The sequence below is a fragment of the Canis aureus genome, chromosome 22 (genome assembly GCF_053574225.1).
Source record: "Canis aureus isolate CA01 chromosome 22, VMU_Caureus_v.1.0, whole genome shotgun sequence".
Lineage (NCBI taxonomy): Eukaryota > Metazoa > Chordata > Mammalia > Carnivora > Canidae > Canis > Canis aureus.
In genome coordinates this window covers 26,378,499-26,400,390 of record NC_135632.1, presented here as the reverse complement: position 1 = coordinate 26,400,390, position 21,892 = coordinate 26,378,499, and the positions used below count along the sequence as shown (strand labels likewise).

The 21,892-nt window shown below is 46.7% G+C and overlaps 1 protein-coding gene across 2 annotated transcripts in view; it reads left to right on the top strand.

The window, feature by feature from the left end:
* The first annotated feature begins 1,000 nt into the window (after window positions 1–1,000).
* RFTN1 (raftlin, lipid raft linker 1) overlaps window positions 1,001–21,892 on the top strand; it is a 200,115-nt gene continuing 179,223 nt past the window's right edge. Inside the window, exons 1-2 of one of the 2 annotated variants that reach the window (XM_077865297.1) lie at window positions 1,001–1,113; window positions 19,257–19,409. In XM_077865297.1, the coding sequence (XP_077721423.1) occupies window positions 19,265–19,409 (145 nt within the window). In that variant the 5' untranslated portion in view covers window positions 1,001–1,113; window positions 19,257–19,264. Of the gene's footprint in view, window positions 1,114–1,709; window positions 1,851–19,256; window positions 19,410–21,892 lie in introns of those variants that run through there. The other variant, XM_077865296.1, reaches the window with a different exon arrangement.

The window sequence follows — 21,892 nt, the reverse complement described above, 5'->3', positions numbered from 1 at the left end:
ATACCTATAAATGTTACTTTTTTTCTCTGAGGTAAGGATTAGAAAGGATCAGAAAGATTTCAGATGGGCCCTGACTTGTGAAACTCAAGGCCTTGACAGATAAATGACATAGAGATCCGTCCCTCCTTTTGGCTTCATAGGTGGGTGTTCAAAACCGAGGTGGTGCCACTGGACCCTTGTGTCCCCAACACACTCTTGTTTGGACCTGGACTTGGGCTGTCCCTTGGTCTCGTTGTTTTCTCTCAGAGAGCAAGCTGAGGAGAGCCGGGGAAGTTGGAAATGGTGGTGGTGAGTGATGCCAGCGAGTGGAGAGCTGGAAAGGCAAAGGAGCAAAATGCAAACAAATATAGTGTTGGGGGCAGGAGGGAGGAACACAGAACTGGGATGGCTATGGAAAAAGAAAACAAGGAAGAAAATCTCAGGCTGTGTGAGAAACAGGAATTCCTGAAAACAAAATAGCTCTTCCTTACCCCCTGGGGGGGATTGTTATTAGTACCAGAAGGACCTCATTAAAACACTGTTGGGGCCCGAAACCAGCCCACCACTCTGTGGGCTCCAATGCCTGAAGGCCCCCTCTTTGCCCAACCAGACAGTGTAGATAATTAATTAAGATCATGTCAGCTGTCTTGTTGCGGCCCTCTTATAATAAAATTAATAATAGCAATGATAATAGCTAAATTATAGAGTGCTTCCTAAACACTACACATTAAAACCCACGAGGAAGTGCTATTTAACAAATGAGGAAACAGGCCCAGAGCAGTTAAGGCACTTACCCAAATCACACAGGGAGTAAGTAGGGAGGCTAGGCCAACCCTAACGGGCTCTAGGAGTCCTGCTTTTAACCTCCTACGTTGTACTTTTGCTTTGTTTACAAAGTTCCAAGAAAAAAACAAAACAAAACTTTTTAATGGGCTCTCTGCCTCAGATTCTCACTTTATTAAGTCAGCCCTGCCCCGGTGCTTTCTTTATGTAGTTGTCTCCTTTGGGCGACCTCGAGTTGCAGGCCAAGATGGCTCGCCAGATCTTCTCCTACCTTCTGGTCACCTGAAGTGGGTGGAATAGGGTGTGGCAAGGAGCCGGTGGCATCATCCCCCTCGTTAATCACGAACTCGGGTAACTTAGCCTGGCGGGGGGAGGGGCGGGTAGTAAAGGCCACCTGTGGAGTGGGGGGAGGACAGGTGCGCGCAGTGATCCTCGCAGACCCTCAGCCAGCGGCACCTTGGTGGCTGGCAGTCACCCCCCGGCACGCAGCTCAGGTCTGGGGGCAGCCGGTGCCCTGCGTGCACCCCCGCGGCGCACAGCCTTGGTTAGGAGGGGTCGCGAGGGCGGGTCGCTGGGCCCCGGCACGGCGCGCAGGGGCAGCGCAGGGGCAGCGGGGTCGCCCGCGGGGGCGGCGTGTGCGGCGCGCAGGTGGCCCGCCGCGCGCAGGGGGCGGCGCGGGGCGTCGAGGGGGCGCGGGGCCCGCGGCTCCCCCGAAGATGCCGCGCGGCATATTTTGCACATGAGTTCAGAGGAAGAGGAAGTGTAGCGGGCGGACGCGCGGCGGCGGCGGGGGCGCGTCGGGGCTGGAGCCGGAGCCGGAGCCGGAGCCGGAGCGCGCCGGGCTCAGGGCGCAGCGAGCGGGAGCGCGGCGGCCGCGGGCTCCGCGGAGGGACGGACGCACGGATCGCGGGAGGGACGGACACCGAGCGCGCCCGCCCCGCGCCCGCCCCGCCGGCGCCCCCGCCCCCGCCCACGCCCACGCCTTCCCCGCGCCGCGGGCTCTGGATGGCACAAACTTTCCTCCCGGGACGGAACGCGCTGTGTCGGGGAGCCCGCGCCGGCGCCTCTCCCTCCGCCGGCTCCCTACGGTAGGTGGGCGCGCGGCGGGACCGGGGGAGGCGGGCGCAGGCCCCGCACGGCCCCGCACGGCCCCGCACGGCCCCGCGGACCGCGCCGCGCCGGACCCCGCGCGCCCCGGGGCGCCCCCCGCACGGCCCCGCCGCCACCGCCCCGGCCGGCGTGGATGCGGTCGGCGCCCGTTCACCGCACGCGGCGGGCTTGGCCAACTTTTTTTGGAGAAAAAAAAAAAAGAAAGAAAAATCCTCACACTGGCACGCTGTGGGGGACGCACCTAGAGCAGTTTGTTAGGGGTCGTGGGCTCTGCGGGCTCGGGGGCGCCGGGGGGGGGAAGCTTCGAGGCCACAGGTGGGTCTGGGGCGCTGCCGCAGGGGGCCTTGGCCAGGATCGGGCAGGAGCTGACGCGGGGTGCGGGTCCCGGGGGGCGCGAGGCTGGGGGCGGGGGCGGGGGCGAGGCGGCTCCGGCTGCCCTTCTGCGTGCTCCCCCCCCAGGTGGGTGCGGCGCGGGGGTGCCGGGTACGTGCGAGCAGACGCGCCGCAGCCCCCGGAGGCGCCGAGACTCGCGGCGCGGGAGTCCCCGGCCCTAAGCGGCTTCCTCTCCTCGTCCTAACCCACTTTCGCGGGCTCCGGGGACGCCGGGGTGGGTCTGGGCCGCGGCGGGGCGGCGGCGGCGTCTCTTCCAGAAAACCCGATTGTCGGCGTGCGGCGCTCCTGCCCTCCCCGGACCAGGGCCGTGCCCTTGACCTAGGATATCGCCGTCTTGGCAGCGAGAACCTCTTGGAAGCCAAAAGTGCCACCAGGCGCGCGCCCTGCTGCCTCCCCGTGCTCATGCTTAGCTGCCCTGTGTGGTTGTGGGTGATCCCCAGGGACCCTGGGTGCTGGCAGCGAGTTGTTGGGGGGGGGGGGGACTTACACAAACAAAAAGCATATTTATGTTTTTTAAGTCTGGGACAAATGCCCTGGGTTTCCAGCAAGAGTTCCTTCTTGTAATTGGTACAGCTGTTTTCAGATGCTGGGTGCACAGTCAGGCCAGGCGTCTCAGCCCCTGCCATCGTGTGTCATCTCAGGATAAGTGAGGCCCTGCCAGGAAGGAAGGCGGGGTAATGCGAGCGACCTCTGGGCCTGTGGGTAGGGCACGCTATGCACCCCCACGTGTCCCTGGCTGCCGGGATTCCTAATTTGTACCTCTGAACAGCTGAATTCCCTACGAAGTTCAAGTGACCCCAGATGTCACCAGACCCCACAGAGGGGTTAAGCAACAAGCTGTTTGGGGCTCTTTGGTGCATGCGTGTGTGCTAACCTCAGTGAAATCACTTTAACCTCAGAAGTGACTCTGCATCCTCTTTTGCCTTCAGCTGGGATTCTGGTCCTGAGAGCTTGGACCTCATCCTCTGTTTTATCAAGTCGCTGGGGTGGTTTTTCTTTGTTAGTCTTTTGGCTTGATGCACGTGGGGGCAAATGGAAGTGGAGTGTTGTGCAGTTAGCTAATAGTTTGGTACAGGAATTGAAAGGGAACAAATTGGGAATGAGTTCTTTTTCTCCCTCTTGAGCAGGAATTTTTGGCTTCCATTCAAATAATTGCTTTGTCTGTAGGGAAACAGGCAGAAAATCTTTGGCATGAGTGATGGGAGTTCCTGTAAAGCTACTTGTGTTCTTCCAATCTTCACTTTTCAGCAGAATTGAAACTATATGGGCCTACGGCTTGGTGGGCATGGGTGTCTCGCCAAATTTCTAAATTGCGGGCTAAGGAGAGGGCATTATGACTCTTTCACCACCTATCTCATTTTAAAAAATATATAAAAGTTGCAAGAATGGTAACCACCCCAATACCCGTATCTAGAGTGTAGTTTAGCGGTACTGGCTTTATTACACATCTGTCAACTTACTCATGCCTCTATCCATCTTAAGTCTCATTTAAGTCCCATCCATCAATAAGTCCCAACTTACTGTTTTATGCACTTTAAAGGAAATTACAGACATTGGCACAGGTCACTCCTAGATGTTTCAGCACACATTTTATTATTCAGAGTTCAATATATGTTCATGATTTGCTTAAGGTAGAATGTATGTACTTAGAGTGAAATGCACAAATCTTGAGAGTGATATTTGCATAATGTTTTGATAGCTGTGTACACCTGTGTAACTTAGCTGCTAGCAAGATAGAGAGTATTACCATCACCTCAGAAAGTTCCTCATCCCCATTCCCGGTCAGTCCCTGCCCCCATTTCAGTGGTAACCACTGCTGATTGTTTCTGTTAGTTTAGTCTATTCTTGAATTCCTGTAAGTGGAATTTTACAGTATTGTGTAAAGCTTCTTCCACTCAGCCTATTTTTGAGTTTCATCCATGTTGTGTATATCAGTATTTTGGTGGTGTTTTTTTTTTTTTTTTTATTGCTGAGTTATATATTCCAGGATATGTCCATACCACAGTTTGTTAATACATTCCCCCTTACGGATGGACACACAAGTTATTCCTAGTTTTCGGGGGTAGAGGGAACGAAGCTGCTATGAATATTTGTGTATAAATCTTTCGGGGACATATGTTCTCATTTCTCTTGGGTAAATGCCTAGAAGTAGAATCAGTAGGTTGAAGAAGAGGTGTCTGTGACCTTAGAAGAGCTGCTGGATCCTTTTCCAACATGGCTGTACCATTTTTACAGTCCTACCAGCAAAGAACACAAGTATGAGATTCCAGATATGACAACCCTATTTTCCTATCTCAAAGTCAAGAGCATGGTTTGACCAGTGTTCCAGTGGAGGGGTGCAGAAATTGGACCCCCGAGACAGTCCGAAGCATGTTGTTTTATAGCTGGAGGAGTTGTGAGAAATCTCTGACTCTGCCAGTGAGTGAGTTTACACTTAAATTATTGCAGATTATCAGACAAATATTTTATTTGTAGAGATCTTCAGAGAAGGGAATTCCACAGGGAAATGTACCCTTGGTTGTGAAAGGAGATTGATTGAGTGCTTTCTATATATATATAAAAAAAAATAACCCCCCAAACCCACAGAATTCCACTACACTTCTGCTTAGCCACTCCTGGGGGGATTTCTGACGTATTGGTCTGGTTGATGTGAACTTGGTGGAGGAGATTCCCATTGGATTTCACTGGCTTGCGCAGCTGGCTGCTGAAAGCGGTTATGTTTGCTTTGTGAGGCAGATCAGATTTGGCTTTTTGAAGGCTCAGAAAACAGCTTTCCTGTTAAAGTGATTTGGCCTGTCAGTGAGAAACATGACCTGTCGACACCCTCTCATTGTCCTGGCTGAGAAAATGGGCTGGTTCCCCTCAGGTTCTCTTACCCTTCAGTCCCGTTCTGTGGACCAGCAGCCAAACCTGGCCTTGGCTGATGCAGGAAACAGAAACAGAGCCCCCCTCCGACTGCGTGGGACCCCAGAATGAAATATTCTCATCTGGCCAAGGTTGAGGGGTCAGATGAGAGGTGGCATAGAATCTCGAGATGTTGCCTGTGTTTGGGAACTGTTCTGATCTGACGGCCTAGAACAGTGCCTGCCACAGAGTAAGGGGCATGGTAAATACCGGCTGAGCCATTCTGGGGACTCGTGGTACGTGACTGGGTGGGTGATTGCCCATCTGTGTGTTGACAGTGAATGCTGAGATGTCCCCAAGATGTATTTCACTAGAGGATACTTTACCATAGCCTGGTAAACAGGTTCAAAGTGTTTCAGCCTAGGAAAACTTGCCGACTGTAAACTTCTACTTTAGTGGCACTGGTTTTTTTTTTAATTTCAGATTTTACTATTGTTCTTAACAAACTGATCATTATAGCTACCACTTGCTGAGCACTTTACTCTTTGCCAGGCACTGTTACGCACTTTACATGCATTCTTTGAATTTAATCTTCATGAGAAGCGAGGACTATTCTTATCTGCACTTTAGCCTTGAGGAAACCGAAGCTTAGGGAGGTTAAGTAACTTGCCCCAAGTTCACTTTTTCACGTTTCCTAGGCATAGAGAAGAGACTGTGATGTTCTGGTTTTGCAAATGAGGTTACGTCTGCAAGCACAGATTGCCAAAGTTGTGAAGCTGTGGGATAATAGACACATCAACCGGGGGGGCGGGTGGTACAGCACCGTGGCCAGAAATGACACACTGGGATCACTTCCTTTCATCTTCTGTTCTTTTGCTCTGAAGTTTTCGGAGTTTGTGGCAGCCGGAGCCTGTAGAGAGGTACTAAGTGTTTTGGTGGCAGTTGTGGATATTGTTGGTTGACTGTGATTTTAGTTTTATTGGAGGGAGAAAAAACGCTGTCAGCTGTTGAGTTGGAGTGTCTATAGCTGGGCTACCCCATACCTTGGCCACCAGCTGTGTGTGGCTATGTGCATTTTAGTGTAAAATGAATTAAAATGAAATAAAATAAAAAATTCAGCTCCTTGGTCCCACTAGCCACATTGTCAAGTGCCCTAGAGCCACATGTGGTTCCCGGCATGGGTCTTGGACAGTGCAGAGGCAGAGTATTTTCACCAGGGCTGAGGGTCCTGCTTGACAGTGCCGCTCTACAGTCAGCATCTCTGTCTTTTCCTTCAACTGAAGAGTTGGCAACACACTTGGCAAAGGCTTAGGCTATTTTTCACTGACAAAGAGATAAATTTAGCCAGACATTTCTTTTATGTTTACCTTTTAAAGGTTTTGCATGTGTGTGTAATCTTTTCTCCAATTCACATTCAGTTTTTGACATAAATTTGAGTTTCCCTTTGCTCCTGGGCCCCCAAAGGGGCTTTCGTTATAATCATTGCATATTTAACCAGGATGCTTTCTGTGAAAAGATCGGTACAGCAGGCAAGTGATGGCCACTGCTTGAGCCCTGTTAATTCCTTGCTCTCCAAATAAGAATTCCGTTCAGCTTTTAAATATGCATTTGTGTGACTTACTCCCCACCTGGGCTGAATTCAGGAAGAAGAATCGGCTCTCAGCGGGGCCAGAACCAAAGAGCTGGGAAATCAGGTCACATTCTACGCCTGATGGCTACCTGCCAAGACTGAGATGGAGGAGACACTCTTTGGGGGTATGAAGGGCTTCGCTCTGGAGTTCTCCTGGGTCCAACTGCCCTTATGGTGTTGGGCGTGCTGGAGGGGGCCTGGGAGCTTCTGTGTCCTGGTTGCACAGGACAAGGGGCGGGGACTATGGTGCCCTGGCTTACCCCTCTTCTGTGGTTCAAAGGACAGAGGGTTCTAGTCCTCACGTGTCATGAGGCACCAACACCAGCCAGTAGAAGGCCCACATCAGCTGTGTTTTGCCCAGCTCATCTGATACTGACCAACTCTTTTTTTTTCTTTTAAAGATTTTATTTATTTATTTGAGAGAGAGAGAGAGAGAGAGAGAACATAAGCAGGGGAGGGGGCAGAGGCAGAGGAAGAAGAAGGCTCCCTGCTCAGCACTGAGCAGGGAGCCCAAAGCGGGGCTTGATCCCAGGACCCTAATAAGATCATGACCTGAGCTGAAGGCAGACACTTAACTGACTCAACCACCCAGGCACCCAGACCAATTCTTAAGCTACTTTATAAACTGTCATTGGATATTTCTACACTTTTTCAACCAGGAAGCCAGCTGCACTTCAGTGACAACTTTCTTTGGCTTTAATAACTCCAGTGTCCCATTTTGTTGTTCTCAAGGCAGACCCCCTTGATTGTCAGCATTTATTTCTTTTTTTTTCTTTTTCTTTTCTTTTTTTTTTTTTTAGCATTTATTTCTTACAGAGGTTTATCAGCTTCCATCGTGTGTATGGGCACACATGTGTGTGTTTTGAAATTTCCTACTTTGTTATTTTACCCCAAGGAAATACTTCCTGAGGAATCCTTCAGGTTTTATGGAATAGCTCCCAGATTCCTAAGTTTGAAGAAATTATTGTAATAGGCCTCATACATAAAGTTGGATAAGAGAGTTGGTTAATCACAGACTCTGGTTAATGGAATGTGTCTGAATCATGTATTACCAAATTTTGGAAATATAAAGTACAAGGAATCAGATTGTTCATTTAAATACTTCTGTAAGTTAGGGCTTTTGTAACTTTTTCAGTCTCAGAACACCGTATAAGCATCCTTTGCAGTATGGTGTAATTATGGCCATAGGAAGGTCAAAAGGAATCTTTACAATGGATAACAAGTGATACCAGTAGTATTTCTAATAATGGTTAATGTTTATACTACTTTTTCTATGTGCCTGAGCTCTTCTAAGCCCTGTCCTGTATTAACTTATTTAATCCTCACTCTGCCAGTGGATTCTGAGGATATCCCCATATTATAATTGGGAACCTGAGATTGAGATGCTTCCTCGAGGTCACACAGTTAGGAATTAGACACACTGGGATTTGAACCTTGACAGTGTGGCTGCAGAACCTGTGCACCCAACCCCTGTGCTATGCTGTTCAAGAAGATGAACTTGAGAGAGACAGGCAAATATTCCAAATATTCTCAAATCTCCATCTTTTACCAGGTAGTAAGTGTCTGCCCTGTCCTCAAAGATGTTGGTTTAGTATTTATTGTGCATCTGTGGCAGGACATTGGGATAGCTGCTGCTGGGGAGGAAGAAGACATAACTGACCTTTGGGAAGTTGGCTTGTCACATGGGCGTATGAGGCATTAGTGAAAGCTCCAGAGCTCTCCCTTGAGCTCAGGACTGTCCCTGCAGCTGCCTACCCCACACCGCCACTTCATGGAGTTACCACATCTAAAATAAGCTCCTGTTTTCCTCCTGTTGCCATCCCTGGCTCCGAAGGGGGCCACTCCAGCCTTCCAGTTGCTCAGGTCATAAACCCTAGAGGTGTCTTGGATGCCCTCTTTTTCTCATGCTCTATTTCCAAACCACCAATAAATCTCATTTTCTACTTCAAAATAGATCCAGAACTTGATCATTGCTCCTACCCCATCATCAACTAGTCTCCACATTTCCATGGTAGTCATGGCCAGAGCGATCATGTCTACTCTTGGCTTGAAGCCCTCAAGGGGCTCCCATCTCAGGGTAAAGCTGAGTCCTTACCACTGTCTACACAGCCTGCACAACCTGTCTCCCCATGCCTCTCTGATTTCATGTGCCCCCCATAACCACCCCCATTCCCCAAGTAGGTCCTGGAACCTTGCACTTGCTACCACGTTGCCCAGTCCACCATCCCCCACTCATCCCATGGCCTGTGTAGGACTGTGCTTAACATCACCTTCTGGGTGAGGACTGATCATCCTGTTTTTTTTTTTTTTTTTTTTAAATTTTATTTATTTATGGTAGTCACAGAGAGAGAGAGAGAGGCAGAGACACAGGCAGAGGGAGAAGCAGGCTCCATGCACCAGGAGCCCGACGTGGGATTCGATCCCGGGTCTCCAGGATCGCGCCCTGGGCCAAAGGCAGGCGCTAAACCGCTGCGCCACCCAGGGATCCCGATCATCCTGTTTTTAACTATTGTATATTCTGCCACTGTGCTGGCTCTCCCTCCTCCCTGCCTTATTATTCTTTATTTGACATACTTTAAAATTGAATTTCCTGTATTAGTTTTATTTGTATATTCTGTTTCTTTGCTCCAGAAGGTAAGGTCCTTCATGAAGGCAAGGTTGTTCATTTTTATTTACTTATTTATTTTTTTGTATTTTGTATCACTTTAGTATCCTCAGCATTTAGAACAGTGATTTGCATACAGTAAGTGCTTAATAAAGGAGGGTATGATGGGTAATTTTATGTGTCAATTTGACTAGGCTGTGGTACCCGGTTTTTGGTCAGACACGTCTAGGTGTTGCTGTGGGTTATTTTTCTTTTTTAACGTGATTAACATTTAAATCAGTAGACTTTGAGTAAAGCAGATTATTCATGGGTGGGCCTCACCCAATCAGTTGAAGGACCTACGAGAAAAGCCTGAGGTCTCCCAAGGAAGAAGGAATCTTGCTTCCAGACTGCCTTAGGACTCAAGACTGTAATACCAACTCTTCTGTAGGTCTCTGAGCTGCTGACCTGCTGGCCTGCTGTCCTGCCCTGCAGATTTCTGACTTGCCAGCTCCCACAGTCACATGAGTCAATTTTTAAAATTAAATCTGCCTTGCCTTCTCTCTGTATATCCTATTGGTTTTGTCTCTCTGGACAGCCCTAATACAGAGGGTCAAGATGGAAGAGAAAGGAGTGTCAGGTGGGGATTGTGTGGAGATAAAGGAATGATGTCTGGAGAGCGCTCAATGTGCAAAAGGTAGCCCTGACTTCATACAGCCTGACTCCAGGGTATAAGAAGAGGAATAGCCAGAGACCTGGGAGGAAGGCAGTTGGGGGTGAGGTTGAGGCTGGACAGTATATGTTTCTTAGGCTCTTTGAGCCACTTGCATGGCACAGAATGGTTAATCTGGCATTAGCCTGTGATAGGAATTAATGGGTGAGAGACCAAAGGAAACCAGATGTAAGGAAGGCCTTTGATGGTTCTCAGAGAGCTGGTTGGCAAGGAGAATGAAGCAGTGGCATTAAGGCCTCCACCAGAACTCAGTACCATGCCAGTGGTAGCCGTGACGACAGTGGTCGGAACAGACTGATGCCTGGTGTTTTGAGCCTGGATGTTACGAAGACAGTGGTACTACCCACAGAAGCAAGAACACAAGAGGAAGAACAGGCCTTGATGGGCAAGGCGTTGAGTTCATTTTGGAGTATGTTCATCAGGAATGTCGGGAAGGTCTAGATTAAGATGTTGAAATGGGTCCTTGGGCATGTTCACCTGGAGTTCACCAGGCTGCGAGGGAGACTGGAAGTTTTAGCAAGAATAGCCAAAGCAGGGCCCATGAGAGGGCATATGAAGGCTACATGGAAGATGATAGCATTTATGTGAGTTTTTTGAGTTTACTCAACAATACCACATATCGGAGGTTCCCAAATTCCATACTGAGGCACCCCAAGGCACCATAGCAAAATCACAAGGACAGAGCAAAAGGGCTTTTTGTTGTTGTTGTTGTTGTTTTACATTTCTGAGGGGAACGCAGTGGTATTTAACATGTTAGGTAACACACTACCTACCATCTTGGGGTAGTTTGCAGTACAAACATTAGACAGCACAACATTCCTTTTGATGATATCTTATTTCTGTGAAGCTGGCTTTTGGGTGGTTGCTAAGAAACCACCTAGTGGAACAGGCAATGAAGGTGATGGTGTCCAGTGTGATTCCAAGGTTTGAGGGGTTGTGCAGTGCCCAAGAGATGTATACATCCCATTAGTAAGTACTTCTGGTGGCTTAGAAATGAAAGAAAGGTATATTCTTTCCATTTTTACATACTTTTTTTTTTCAAAAGGCCAATAAGTAGTTGTTTGGACATAAATAATTATGTTGTTTGGACCTAAGTACTTAATAAGTGGAACTGTAAATACTGCTTTTAGCTTGGGGGTGCCGTGAAAACGTACTGAGACGCTGAAGGTGCCAGGAAGTGGAAAGTCTCAAAACCTCTGCTGTGTATTTTTTTTTAAGTTTTTTTTTTTTTTTTTTTTTTTCAGTTCATGAGAGACACACAGAGAGAGGCAGAGACATAGGCAGAGGGAGAAGCAGGCTCCACGCAGGAAGCCCAACGTGGAACTTGATCCCAGGACCCTGGGATCACGCCCTGAGCCAAGATGTCTCATTTTCTCTCCTCATCTATATGTCCGAAGTGGCTTGTACTGAAAATGATTTTTTTAAAAAAGATTTTATTTATTTATTTTAGAGAGAGAGCGCAAGCATGAGTTGGTGGTTGGGGAGCAGAGGGGCAGGGAGAGATTCTCCATAGAGCCCGACTCAAAGCTCAATCTCCTGACCGTGAGATCATGACCTGACCCAAAATCAAGAGTAGGACACTCAACCGATTGGTCCACCCAGCGCCCCATACTGAAAATGATTTTAAGAGAATGAGACAGAAGGAGGCTGGGGATAGAAATTTAGGGGTGTACCTGTGTTTGGGAGGATAACAGAGAGGTAGAAAGAGAGTATTTGAGTACCAAAAGGTTCAAGAGGTGGGAGTGTGGGATCAAGAGGTCCACAAGGCCATGTTCTAGACTGGGGCTCTTAGCCCTAAGAGTCTTTTTTGTTTTTTTAAAGATTTTTATTTATTCATGAGAGACACAGAGAGAGCGAGAGAGGCAGAGACACAGGCAGAGGGAGAAGCAGGCCCCATGCAGGGAGCCTGATGTGGGACTCAATCCCGGGACTCCAGGATCATGCCCTGAGCCAAAGGCAAACGCTTAACCGCTGAGCCACCCAGGTGTCCCCCTGACTAAGAATCTTAAGAAAGATCCGAGACTGGAGAGGGGAAAATCAAACTTGCTCCTAAATTGTTGATTTTCACTTCTGGCTGCCAGTTAGAATAACCTGGATTTTCAAAATACTGACGATCGGGCCCCACCCCCAAATGCCTGGCATCAGGACTTTTAAATAGCTCTCCAGATGATTCCAGTATGCAACCAAGATTGAGGACCCCTGCCATGGCCCAGGGTTTCTCAGACTTGACCGCTGCTCAAACTTTATGAATCACTTGTCAAACATATAGATTCTGGTTCAGTAGGCCTGGGAGGGCCTGGGATTCTGGATTTCTCATAGGCTCCCAGGAAGTCTGGGACCACTGCTTGGTCTGAGGACCACACTTTGAGCAGCAGGTTCTTCTGAAAGGGAACTGGGCTTAGTTAAGGGTGTTTGTGGTAGGGATTGTGGGAAGGCAGAAAGGTGGTCTGGATCAACTGAGGTATGGGAGTGAGGGGATAGTAAACAAGTGTTTTCCTTTGGTAATGTAAATACCCCTTGTATTCCTTATCTTTTGCTATGTAACAAATTACTCCCAATCTTGGCAGCCAGAAACAACAATAAACATTTACCATCAGGATCCCTGGGTGGCTCAGTGGTTTAGCCCCTGCCTTCGGCCCAGGGCTTGATCCTGGAGACCTGGGATCGAGTCCCACATCAGGCTCCCTGCATGGAGCCTGTTTCTCCCTCTGCCTGTGTCTCTGCCTCTCTCTCTCTGTGTGTATCTCATGAATAAATAAAATATTTAAAAAAACAAAACAAAACCATTTACCATCTCACAGGGTTTCTGTGGGTTAGAAATCCAGAAGCAGCTTAGCTGGGTGGTTCTGACCTAGGTGCCTCATAAGGTTGTCATCAAGATGACTAGGCTGGAGGCCGTTCTGGGTCTGATAGATCTGCTTGCACATGGGTGTTGAATTAATCAACAGTGTTGGCTGTTGGATGGAGGCCTCAGTTCCCTGTCCTGGGACTTCTCCACAGGGTTTATAGAGTGTCCTCATACTGTGGCAGCTGGCTGTCCCCAGAGTGAGAGATCCAAGATGGAGCAAGGTAGGACACACGATGCAGCTGTAACCCAGCCTTGGAAATGACACTCATCATTTCTGTAGCACCCTCCTGGCCACACGGGTCAGCCCTGTTCACTGTGGGTGGAGACCCCTCATGAATGCTGCCAGGATTATTGAAGGTCATCTTGGAGGCTGGCAGTCATACTTATGTTTTTAATGAAGAAAATAATGTAGGTGATAGCACAGAAAACTTGAAAAATGTAAAAAACCATAGGGTGTCACCCATAATCTCATGGCCTAGAGGAAGTTTCTGGGAACATTGTGGCCTGTGTCTTGCCAGATACAAGATATATATGTAACATGTTACTGTATGTTATCATTTATATAAGTTTATGGAATATATAAATTATATATATATTCACTGATTTAGAAAAAGTAGCACCATACAAATAATACTGTTTCATGTAGATTGTTCCTTATACTTGGCATCTAATCAGGAACACTTTGAATGGGTAAAATTTTCTTATTGAAGTGTAGTTGATGTATAGCATTGTATTAGTTTCTGGTGTACAACACAGTGATTTGACAATTCTGGACATTGGGGACAGTGCTCCCCACAATAAGTGTAGTCACCATGCAATGTTACTACAGTGTTATTGACTATATTGTATACTGTACTTTTCATCTCTTTGCCTTTTTTATTTTATAACTGCAGTTTGTACCTCTTAATCCCCTTCACCTCTTTGGCCCAGTCCCTCAATTTTACTTATCCTTGGTTTTGTGTCTTAGGGCATGTGTGTAGGATATCAAGATTTGATAGTATTTGAATTTTCACATTTTCGTTTACATTTCTAGGTTGAGAGAGATGTTCCTATCATGTAAAAATGTCTTAATTTGGATCATCAGTTCTTACTCTGGGTGACTGAGTGATGTAATAAACACGCTTGAGGCTTCAAATACGGGATTTGAGTGTAGAAATAAAAAATGAGTTTGCCAGCTGATCCAGCATCATTGCATATAATTGCCCCATCTCTGGTTGCTTGTCATGAGCTGTTGGCAATTGTTAAAATTAGCTTTACAGTCTGCCACAGATTAGCAGCAAGTGTGGTAAATGAAGACTCCCTCTTAATGAAACTAATTTGTATTTGAAAATATAACTACATTTATTGCCCCCATTATTTAAATGCCTGTACGCTAGTTGATAGTAAAAATGAACCTTTAAACTGAAGTTTTAGAAATGCTAGCTGAAAAATAATCTTTTAAGGAGTGATTTTTTTGAAGTGGCTTTCCAGTGTCTTATGAGCATCTTGGGAAGCATTTCAGAAATAAATTAGAAATACTTTAAAATAAAAATACAAAGGTTTCAACATTGAAAATGACACAGGACATCATGCCCCATTGCTGATCAGCTTCTTCTGGAACCAGGTTCTGTAGCGATATGCTGTCTGTTTTCTATCACAGGAATTTTCTTTGAGTGTCCTGCACTCTGCTCAGACTTCCAGAACAGCCCACCCCACTGCACCGTATGCATCTGTTCACTGTCTTTCTCCTACTTTCACCTCTGATCTCCCTGAGAGCAGGGCCTGGTCTTCCCATTTTTATCTTTCCTAATTGAGGGCCTGATTTAAAGTAGATCTTAATAAATGTGTGATGAATGAGTGCATGCACATATGCATGAATTTGGGAAAGTTCCCTTCCTCGTGGAGCCGACAGTTTCTGCATGAAGCTGGTCCATCGTGTCTCAAAAACACACCTCACCCTAGATTTGATTTGGAAAGAACTGATTTTCCAGAACATCAGTCCATCAGAAGGCTCTCTGCTTTCTGGTCTTTTGCAATCTCTAACGACGTCTCCTTGCAGCTAGGGTCTCAACCTCCCGGTGATTACCTTATTTTCCTCCCTAATCAGCATCCAGTTCCTAATTATTTTAGCCAATTTCTGCCGGAGAACTGTATGTTTATTTTGGCTCTTTTCCCACTGTCTCACCACAGGAATGGGGAAAGACCTCCTCTCTTTGCTTTACCTTTGAAGAACTCTTGGAAGATTTTTCTTGGTCCCTTGATGCTAGAGAGATGCATACACATGGGTGCAGGGATGTATTCTGGGAAGACAGAGGTATAAACAAAAGAAAAAAAAAACCTCTGGGATCCCTGGGTGGCGCAGCGGTTTGGCGCCTGCCCTTGGCCCAGGGCGCGATCCTGGAGACCCGGATCGAATCCCACGTCAGGCTCCTGGTGCATGGAGCCTGCTTCTCCCTCTGCCTGTGTCTCTGCCTCTGTGTGTGTGTGTGTGTGTGACTATCATAAATAAATAAAATTAAAAAAAAAAAAAGAAAAAAAACCTCCTGTGTGACTGTCAGATAATCAAAGCTGACCCAGTCATCTGATCACACATAAAATGAGCAACTTGATTTACATTAGGTGTCAATGCGAGGTGACTGTAGGAATATGGAAGGGCAGAGCTGTGGGGGTTAGATAGACCATAGATAAAGCATGGGAAGACTTCATCACACATGAGTGATTTATATCATGCATCCCTTACAAAAATAGACAACAAAAGGAGGAATAACCATGAATAGCACGGCTCTCATGAGCTGATGCTCCAGAGTGAGACTCTCCAAGGGTCTCACCTTCTGCCATGCCTCTCCTGGGGTCAGCACCTGGTCACCTTGAATGTGGAAAGAGAAGCATCATTTGTTAACAGGACCCCTGTACTTACCACACAACCCAGCAATCCCACTCCTAGGTGTTACCCTAGAGAAATGAAAACTTATGTCCTCATAAAAACCTCTGTGTGACTGTTTATAGCCACTTTATTCATAATCAACTGGAAAAGCCAAATGCCCTTCAAAGGGTGAATGACTAAAACAGGGCTGCTAGATGCAGGCAGTTTCAACTACTGAGGAGGCAGCAGGCCATGGTCATTTTGAACAAACTTGGTGAATGAGTTATATATTGCATGATGAATCACCCCAAAACTTAGAGGCTTAAAACAGAAACAATGGTGTAGTGTGCTCAGGGATCTGCAGTTTTGGCAGAGTTTGGTGGAAACAGCTTGTGTCTGCCTCTCATGGTATCAATGTCTTGACTGAGGCGGGAGGCTCAATTTCCAAGATAGCTTAACAGCAAGATGGCTGGCAAGTTGGTGCTGGCTGTCGGTTGCTCTCCACATGGGCCTCCCTTTGGGGCTTCTTGGGTTTCCTCATGGCATGGTGGCTGGGATCCAAGAATCAGGCATCCCAAGAATCAAGAAGTAGGTGCTCCCAGTTTCTTAAAGCCCAGGTCCAGAGGCTGGCACTGTGTCATTCCACCATATTATATTGGTCAGAGAACCATGGATCCCAGATTCGGGGGAGGTGATGTAGACCCCACCTTTCAATGGCAGGGGTGTCAAAGATTTGGGGGCCATATTTCAAAACCACTGTCCTTACCATTTACCTTCTGCCCTACTAGAGACCTTGACTCCTGAGGGAGACATGGTTCCACTGATACAGAAGACTCCCTGAATGTCTGAGGGAGTGTGCGGCACCAAATGCCTGCATCTGGCAAAGCCAAACCCTCCACTCTTCCCTCTGCCTCCCACCTCTCACCGCCCTCAAAGGCCCATACCTGAGCTCCTTGTGGGCTTTCTAGTATGAGCATGGGAACCTCCCATAGTAAACAGTAATGTGAAGCACTGTTATATCTTATTTTTCCCCCTTTTGTAAGCTAGATCTTTCTTGTTTGAGCATAGTAGGGCCTGTAATAGATGTTTTTACAACGATATGAAAACCTTTACTATCTTGACGGGGCAGGATGAATGGTAGAACAACATAGGAAGGAACTAAAAGGAACACTTGTGCCGGGAGTGAATAAGGTAGGGCCCTCACTCAGCACAAAAGAGTAAGAGGAACAAATTCACACTAAGGGTTTATTGGCTCACAACTGCTTCATATGCCGCCTTCCCAGAGAGAGCCATGCTGTAGAAGCAGTTGCTTAACTGGGGTTGCACGTATTCCAAAGAAATGAATCCTAAGTTTGAGACCTTGAGGATTTAACCAATACTACACTTTTGCTGCTGATTGGTACTGTTTTGCTTCTGGCTGGTACTGTTTATCTTTTCTGTGTCAGATCACTTGAATGATTTGCACAGAGCCTTGTCATGTCCTGTGACACCAGCACAGTGCTCTTTGGGGTGAACTTGAGCAGAGACTTCATGTTTGGGACAAGCTAACTGAAATCTTAAACTCAAAGTTGTAAATTGGGAGAATTTCTCTGAAGCTTCTTGGCACACTGTCCCCTATCTCCTTCCACCTCCTTAACTTTTTCTGAGTCTTTTTACTTATCCTGGTAATCCTCTCCTCTTTTTTCTCTATTGTCGTTTATAGAAGGGGAACGTGTCGTTTATAGAAGAAATTAAGTCATACTAAAGCGTTAGTGGCTGCCATAAGCTTAGTTTGTTGCCCTTCCCATAGAGATATTTGAGGTTTCAAAGGAGATCCTTGAGGGAGAGTGAATCTCTAATGCTAGAATTTACCTAATAGGATAATAAGAATGGGAGGATTTTTAAGGAAGAAGTTTCTTTTTTTGAAGGCCCCAAGTGCTCAGTCTTTCTTAGAGATGTAGGTATGTAAGTGACTTACTTGGTGAGCCTCTGGGTTATTTCCAGTTCTGCTCTGGTGGCCACAGTGCTCATCTTGCCAGGTCACCTGTTCCCCAGTACCCAGGAGCCTTCCTGTCCGCTTGTCTTCTGCTTAGCCTCAGCAGATGCCAGGTGGCTTGCTTTTTAGTAGTTAAATATGCAGTCTCCGTAATATCAGCTATTATATCTGCAGAACTACAGAGTATTTTACAAGTAATCAGTTCATGCAGATTGCACATAAATCATGTCTGCCCTGGCCCTTTGGACACTAATGTTCCCTTATTAAGGCATAAGTAAGCCTTCCTGTTCTCATCCATCCATCCAGACTTTTTTTAATTACTGAAAAGTATAGCCTGGTGTCACGACACCACCCTTTTCCACCCCCCCCCCCCCACACACACACATACACACACTTACTGCTTTTTCAAGGTTCATTTTGTTTTTCTGGAGTTTGCCAATTTGCCTTAGGAAGCTGGGTACCTTGTGAATGGACTAAGCAAAAGGAAATTCTTATCTCTAACAGGAAGTGGTCTCCACGTTTCTGTTTGTGATATTCTTGGCCAGTTAATGTTTTTGTGAAATATGTTCTGATGGCAGCTCTAGTACCCCAGAGAAGGGGGAACATTGGTCATGTTCAGTGCACAAAAGGAAAATATCTTCTGCTGAAGTCTGGGGAGTAGATAAAAAGTCATTTCATGAATGTCATTCTGCCTAAACAGAGAACCTTGATTGTTTTTAATTCCTCGAAAGGCTGGGAGCTGAGCCCACCCTAATATGCACATTATTTTAACATTTCTCCCATTTTTCTTTCAAACTGTAGCCACAGATCTTCACTCTAATACACGTGGATTTCTGCTTCCAATTTCTCTGGCCCTGCTATTAGTATTCAACCAGTCTTCATTTTGGTCTAAAATGACTTTAAGAGCATGGAAGCATACTATTATTTCCTGTGGTTTGGTCTAAAAAAGAATTAAAGGGGGGACGTTTAGATGAGGCCTGTAAAAATACCACCATCTACTTTTAGAGATGTTTTATGAACATAAATTCCTGTCTAAATAATTACTGCTGAGGGCAGAAAGGACTTTGGAGTTTGGAAATTGTACCAACAACTTATTATCCTCTCTTAGCAACCACAGTGAAAGTGACACATCTCTTGTTTTGTTTTTTCCTCTCAGCCGGGCTGACACCATAATGTACCATATTGCTTTTAAGATCTCATTTTTAAATCATGTGTACAGATGATAGTGGAACTGAGGCGCTCCGAGGTATTATTTTTCTCAGGGGAAAAAAAGATAGAAGACAGGTATGCTTTTGGTGTCATTACAGGAGTGTGGGATGGCTGGTAATGGTGTCCTCACAGAAGGAGAAGCCAGCCTGGGTACTGAGCATAGTTCCTCCAGTGTTCAGGTCGTACACTGAATTATACTCTGGGTTTCATAAAGGCTGAGATCCTTTATGTAGTCGTCAGGGGTCTTTTATACTATGGTGTTTAAAAACAAAATCTCAGAAAAAAAAAATCACTCTCCTTTTCCTTTTCTTGGTTTCTGCTGGCAGCTGCTGAAATGGGTTGCGGCTTGAACAAGTTAGAGAAACGCGATGACAAACGGCCTGGAAATATCTATTCAACTTTAAAGAGGCCTCAGGTGGAAACCAAGATAGATGTGTCCTACGAATACCGCTTCCTGGAGTTCACTACCCTGAGTGCTGGTGAGTGCAGGTGGCCCACACTCCTGGTGGCATGTGAGCTGGGACCCAGCCTGTACCTGAGGTCCCCTCCCACCCCAGAGCAGGGCTGGTGGGGCCTGACAAGGATATACTGGGGAGGTGGGCAGGGTGGGCGGCTGTGGGGACCTGGAAAAGTTGGGCCTTCGAAAAGGTACTCTCTACAGAAATCTAGATTTTTATTTGGAACTTTTCATTTTTTAAAAGATAGCAACTAATTGAAATTGTAACCAGTTAAAACCAGGTGTGAGTCAACTGGTACACACAGGCGGGTGGGCTGCCTTTGGCCCGCGGGGCAGCTAGTGTGCAGACTCTGTCGTAGTGAGCTACGTGCAAAAGGAGAATTTGCCTTATCTCCTATTAACGTGCCTGCCCACCCAAATTTACCTGTCTGTTGTCTGGTGTCTTTTAAGAGTGCTTGTCCATCTGGGCTTGGCTTTGCCTCAGCTGAGCCTGAGGGTGTCCAGGTCACACCACTAACACTGTCCGAGTGGCCCTGGAGTGACTGACAAGCAATAAGGTTTTCACCTGGAGTATTTGCTGAGCACCGACTGTGTGCACAGCATTGGGCTGATGCTGTAGTTCAGTCATGCAGTGTGTCCTGGTTTCCTGGAGCTTCTTACCTAGTGGGAGAGAAGACTCATATACAAGAAAAAAAAATACCTCAACAAACTATAATTATAAGTAAGAAAACATGTAAAGCATAAAATATGTTTTCAGAAGAGGAAAGATCATTCTTTCGGTGTAGGGCGCAGTCCCTAGAAGTTGCATGCAAACATAAGTGCTAATCAGGCACCTTGCCACTTTCTCCCTGAGCTGCTGGGTATGTTTTAAGCTTCTATTAACAGAGAAGAGGATTCGTGGGAAAAGCCCTCTATTTGGGGGTTTGAGTCTGGAGTGGCTGGGCCAATCACTAGGCCTGCTGTGTGCTCTTCTGTCAAAGGAGCACATAAAACCCATCTCATGGGGCAACTGCAGAGACCAGAAGAGGAGGGGTCTGAGAAGCTCTTTGCATGATGCGGGCAGGTAGTAGGGCAGCTGGTGTCCATCCACTCCTCTTCCCATCTGCGCCAAGGCTCCCCCTGCTTCTTGAGCCCTGAGAGACATGGCCAGCTGGGCGTCTCTGCAGGGACGTTCTGTGAACCCCTGCACGTCCCCCAAACGGAGCCCTGCATCCTCCTCATCAGATTGCCTTCCTGCTGTTGTCCTTGGTGAATGATGTCACCACTGTCTTCTCAGACAGACTTGTCACCTTAGTCATCTGTGACCATGCCTTCTCCTTGCCCAGGATTTCCATTGTGTCACCCAAGCCCTATTAAAACTACTTCTGAAAATGCTTTTAATGTAGCTAATGTAACATGAGCAAAGCTGAACACAAAATTATTTGGAGCATTTGGTCATCCATTATTTGTTCCATGAACGTGTGAGTACCTACAACGGTCCAGGCATCATAGACCATGGTTAAGGAGAAAACCAAAGCATGTGTAGGAAAAAAGAATACAAGGAAATATGCCAACATGTTAAATATTGATTGTTAGTAAGCTGAGAAGATGGGGGCTTCATTGTGTCTCTTTCATATATATATATGAGTATATATCACACACATATATATGAAAGTATATACATATATATATACTTTGCATCATGGTTATGTATTTTTTATTATTAAGAAGGGTAAGTTTGGGGGCAGCCCCGGTGGCGCAGCGGTTTAGCACCGCCTGCAGCCCAGGGCGTGATCCTGGAGACCCTGGATCGAGTCCCACGTCAGGCTCTCTGTATGATGCCTGCTTCTCCCTCTGCCTCTGCCTCTCTCTCTCTCTGTCTCTATGAATAAATAAATAAAATCTTAAAAAAAAAAAGAGTAAGTTTTGCTCACAGAGATCTTCAGGAACTCTGAGTACTGCTCCATCACTTACACCTGAGTTCTTTCCCTCACCGTCTGATTTGTTGCCTGCCTTGTGCTCTGATCAGAGCACCCACACTGCTTTGCTGCACTATGCTTCCTTATATTAAATTACCTTTTGTTTCCTGATTATGAAATGAACATATCTCCATCATAAAAAAAATTAGGAAACCGCTGGACAAATCCCAACTGGTCTCCCTGCTTCTACCCTTGTCCCCCTAGAGATCATGTCACTCTTCTGCTCAAAGCCCTGCATAGCTCCCCTCATCCTGAGTAACTACTGTCCATCCTTATCCTCTAGATGTTTGTCCTGCGTGTTTTGCCATTTCAGTCTTGCTGTTTCTTGAACCCTCCAGGCTTTCTCAGAGCCTTTGCACTATCTGTTTCCTCTGCTTGGAAGTCCTCCCAGATATACCCTTGGCTCAGACCCTCAGCTCTCTGGTTTTCTGTGAAACCTTCCCTGACCATTTATTTTATATGTCTACTTACCCTGCAACTCCCCATCCCTTGTCCTCTTGATTGCTCTCCATGATGCCTTCTATTGTCTAACATGCTGTATATCTTG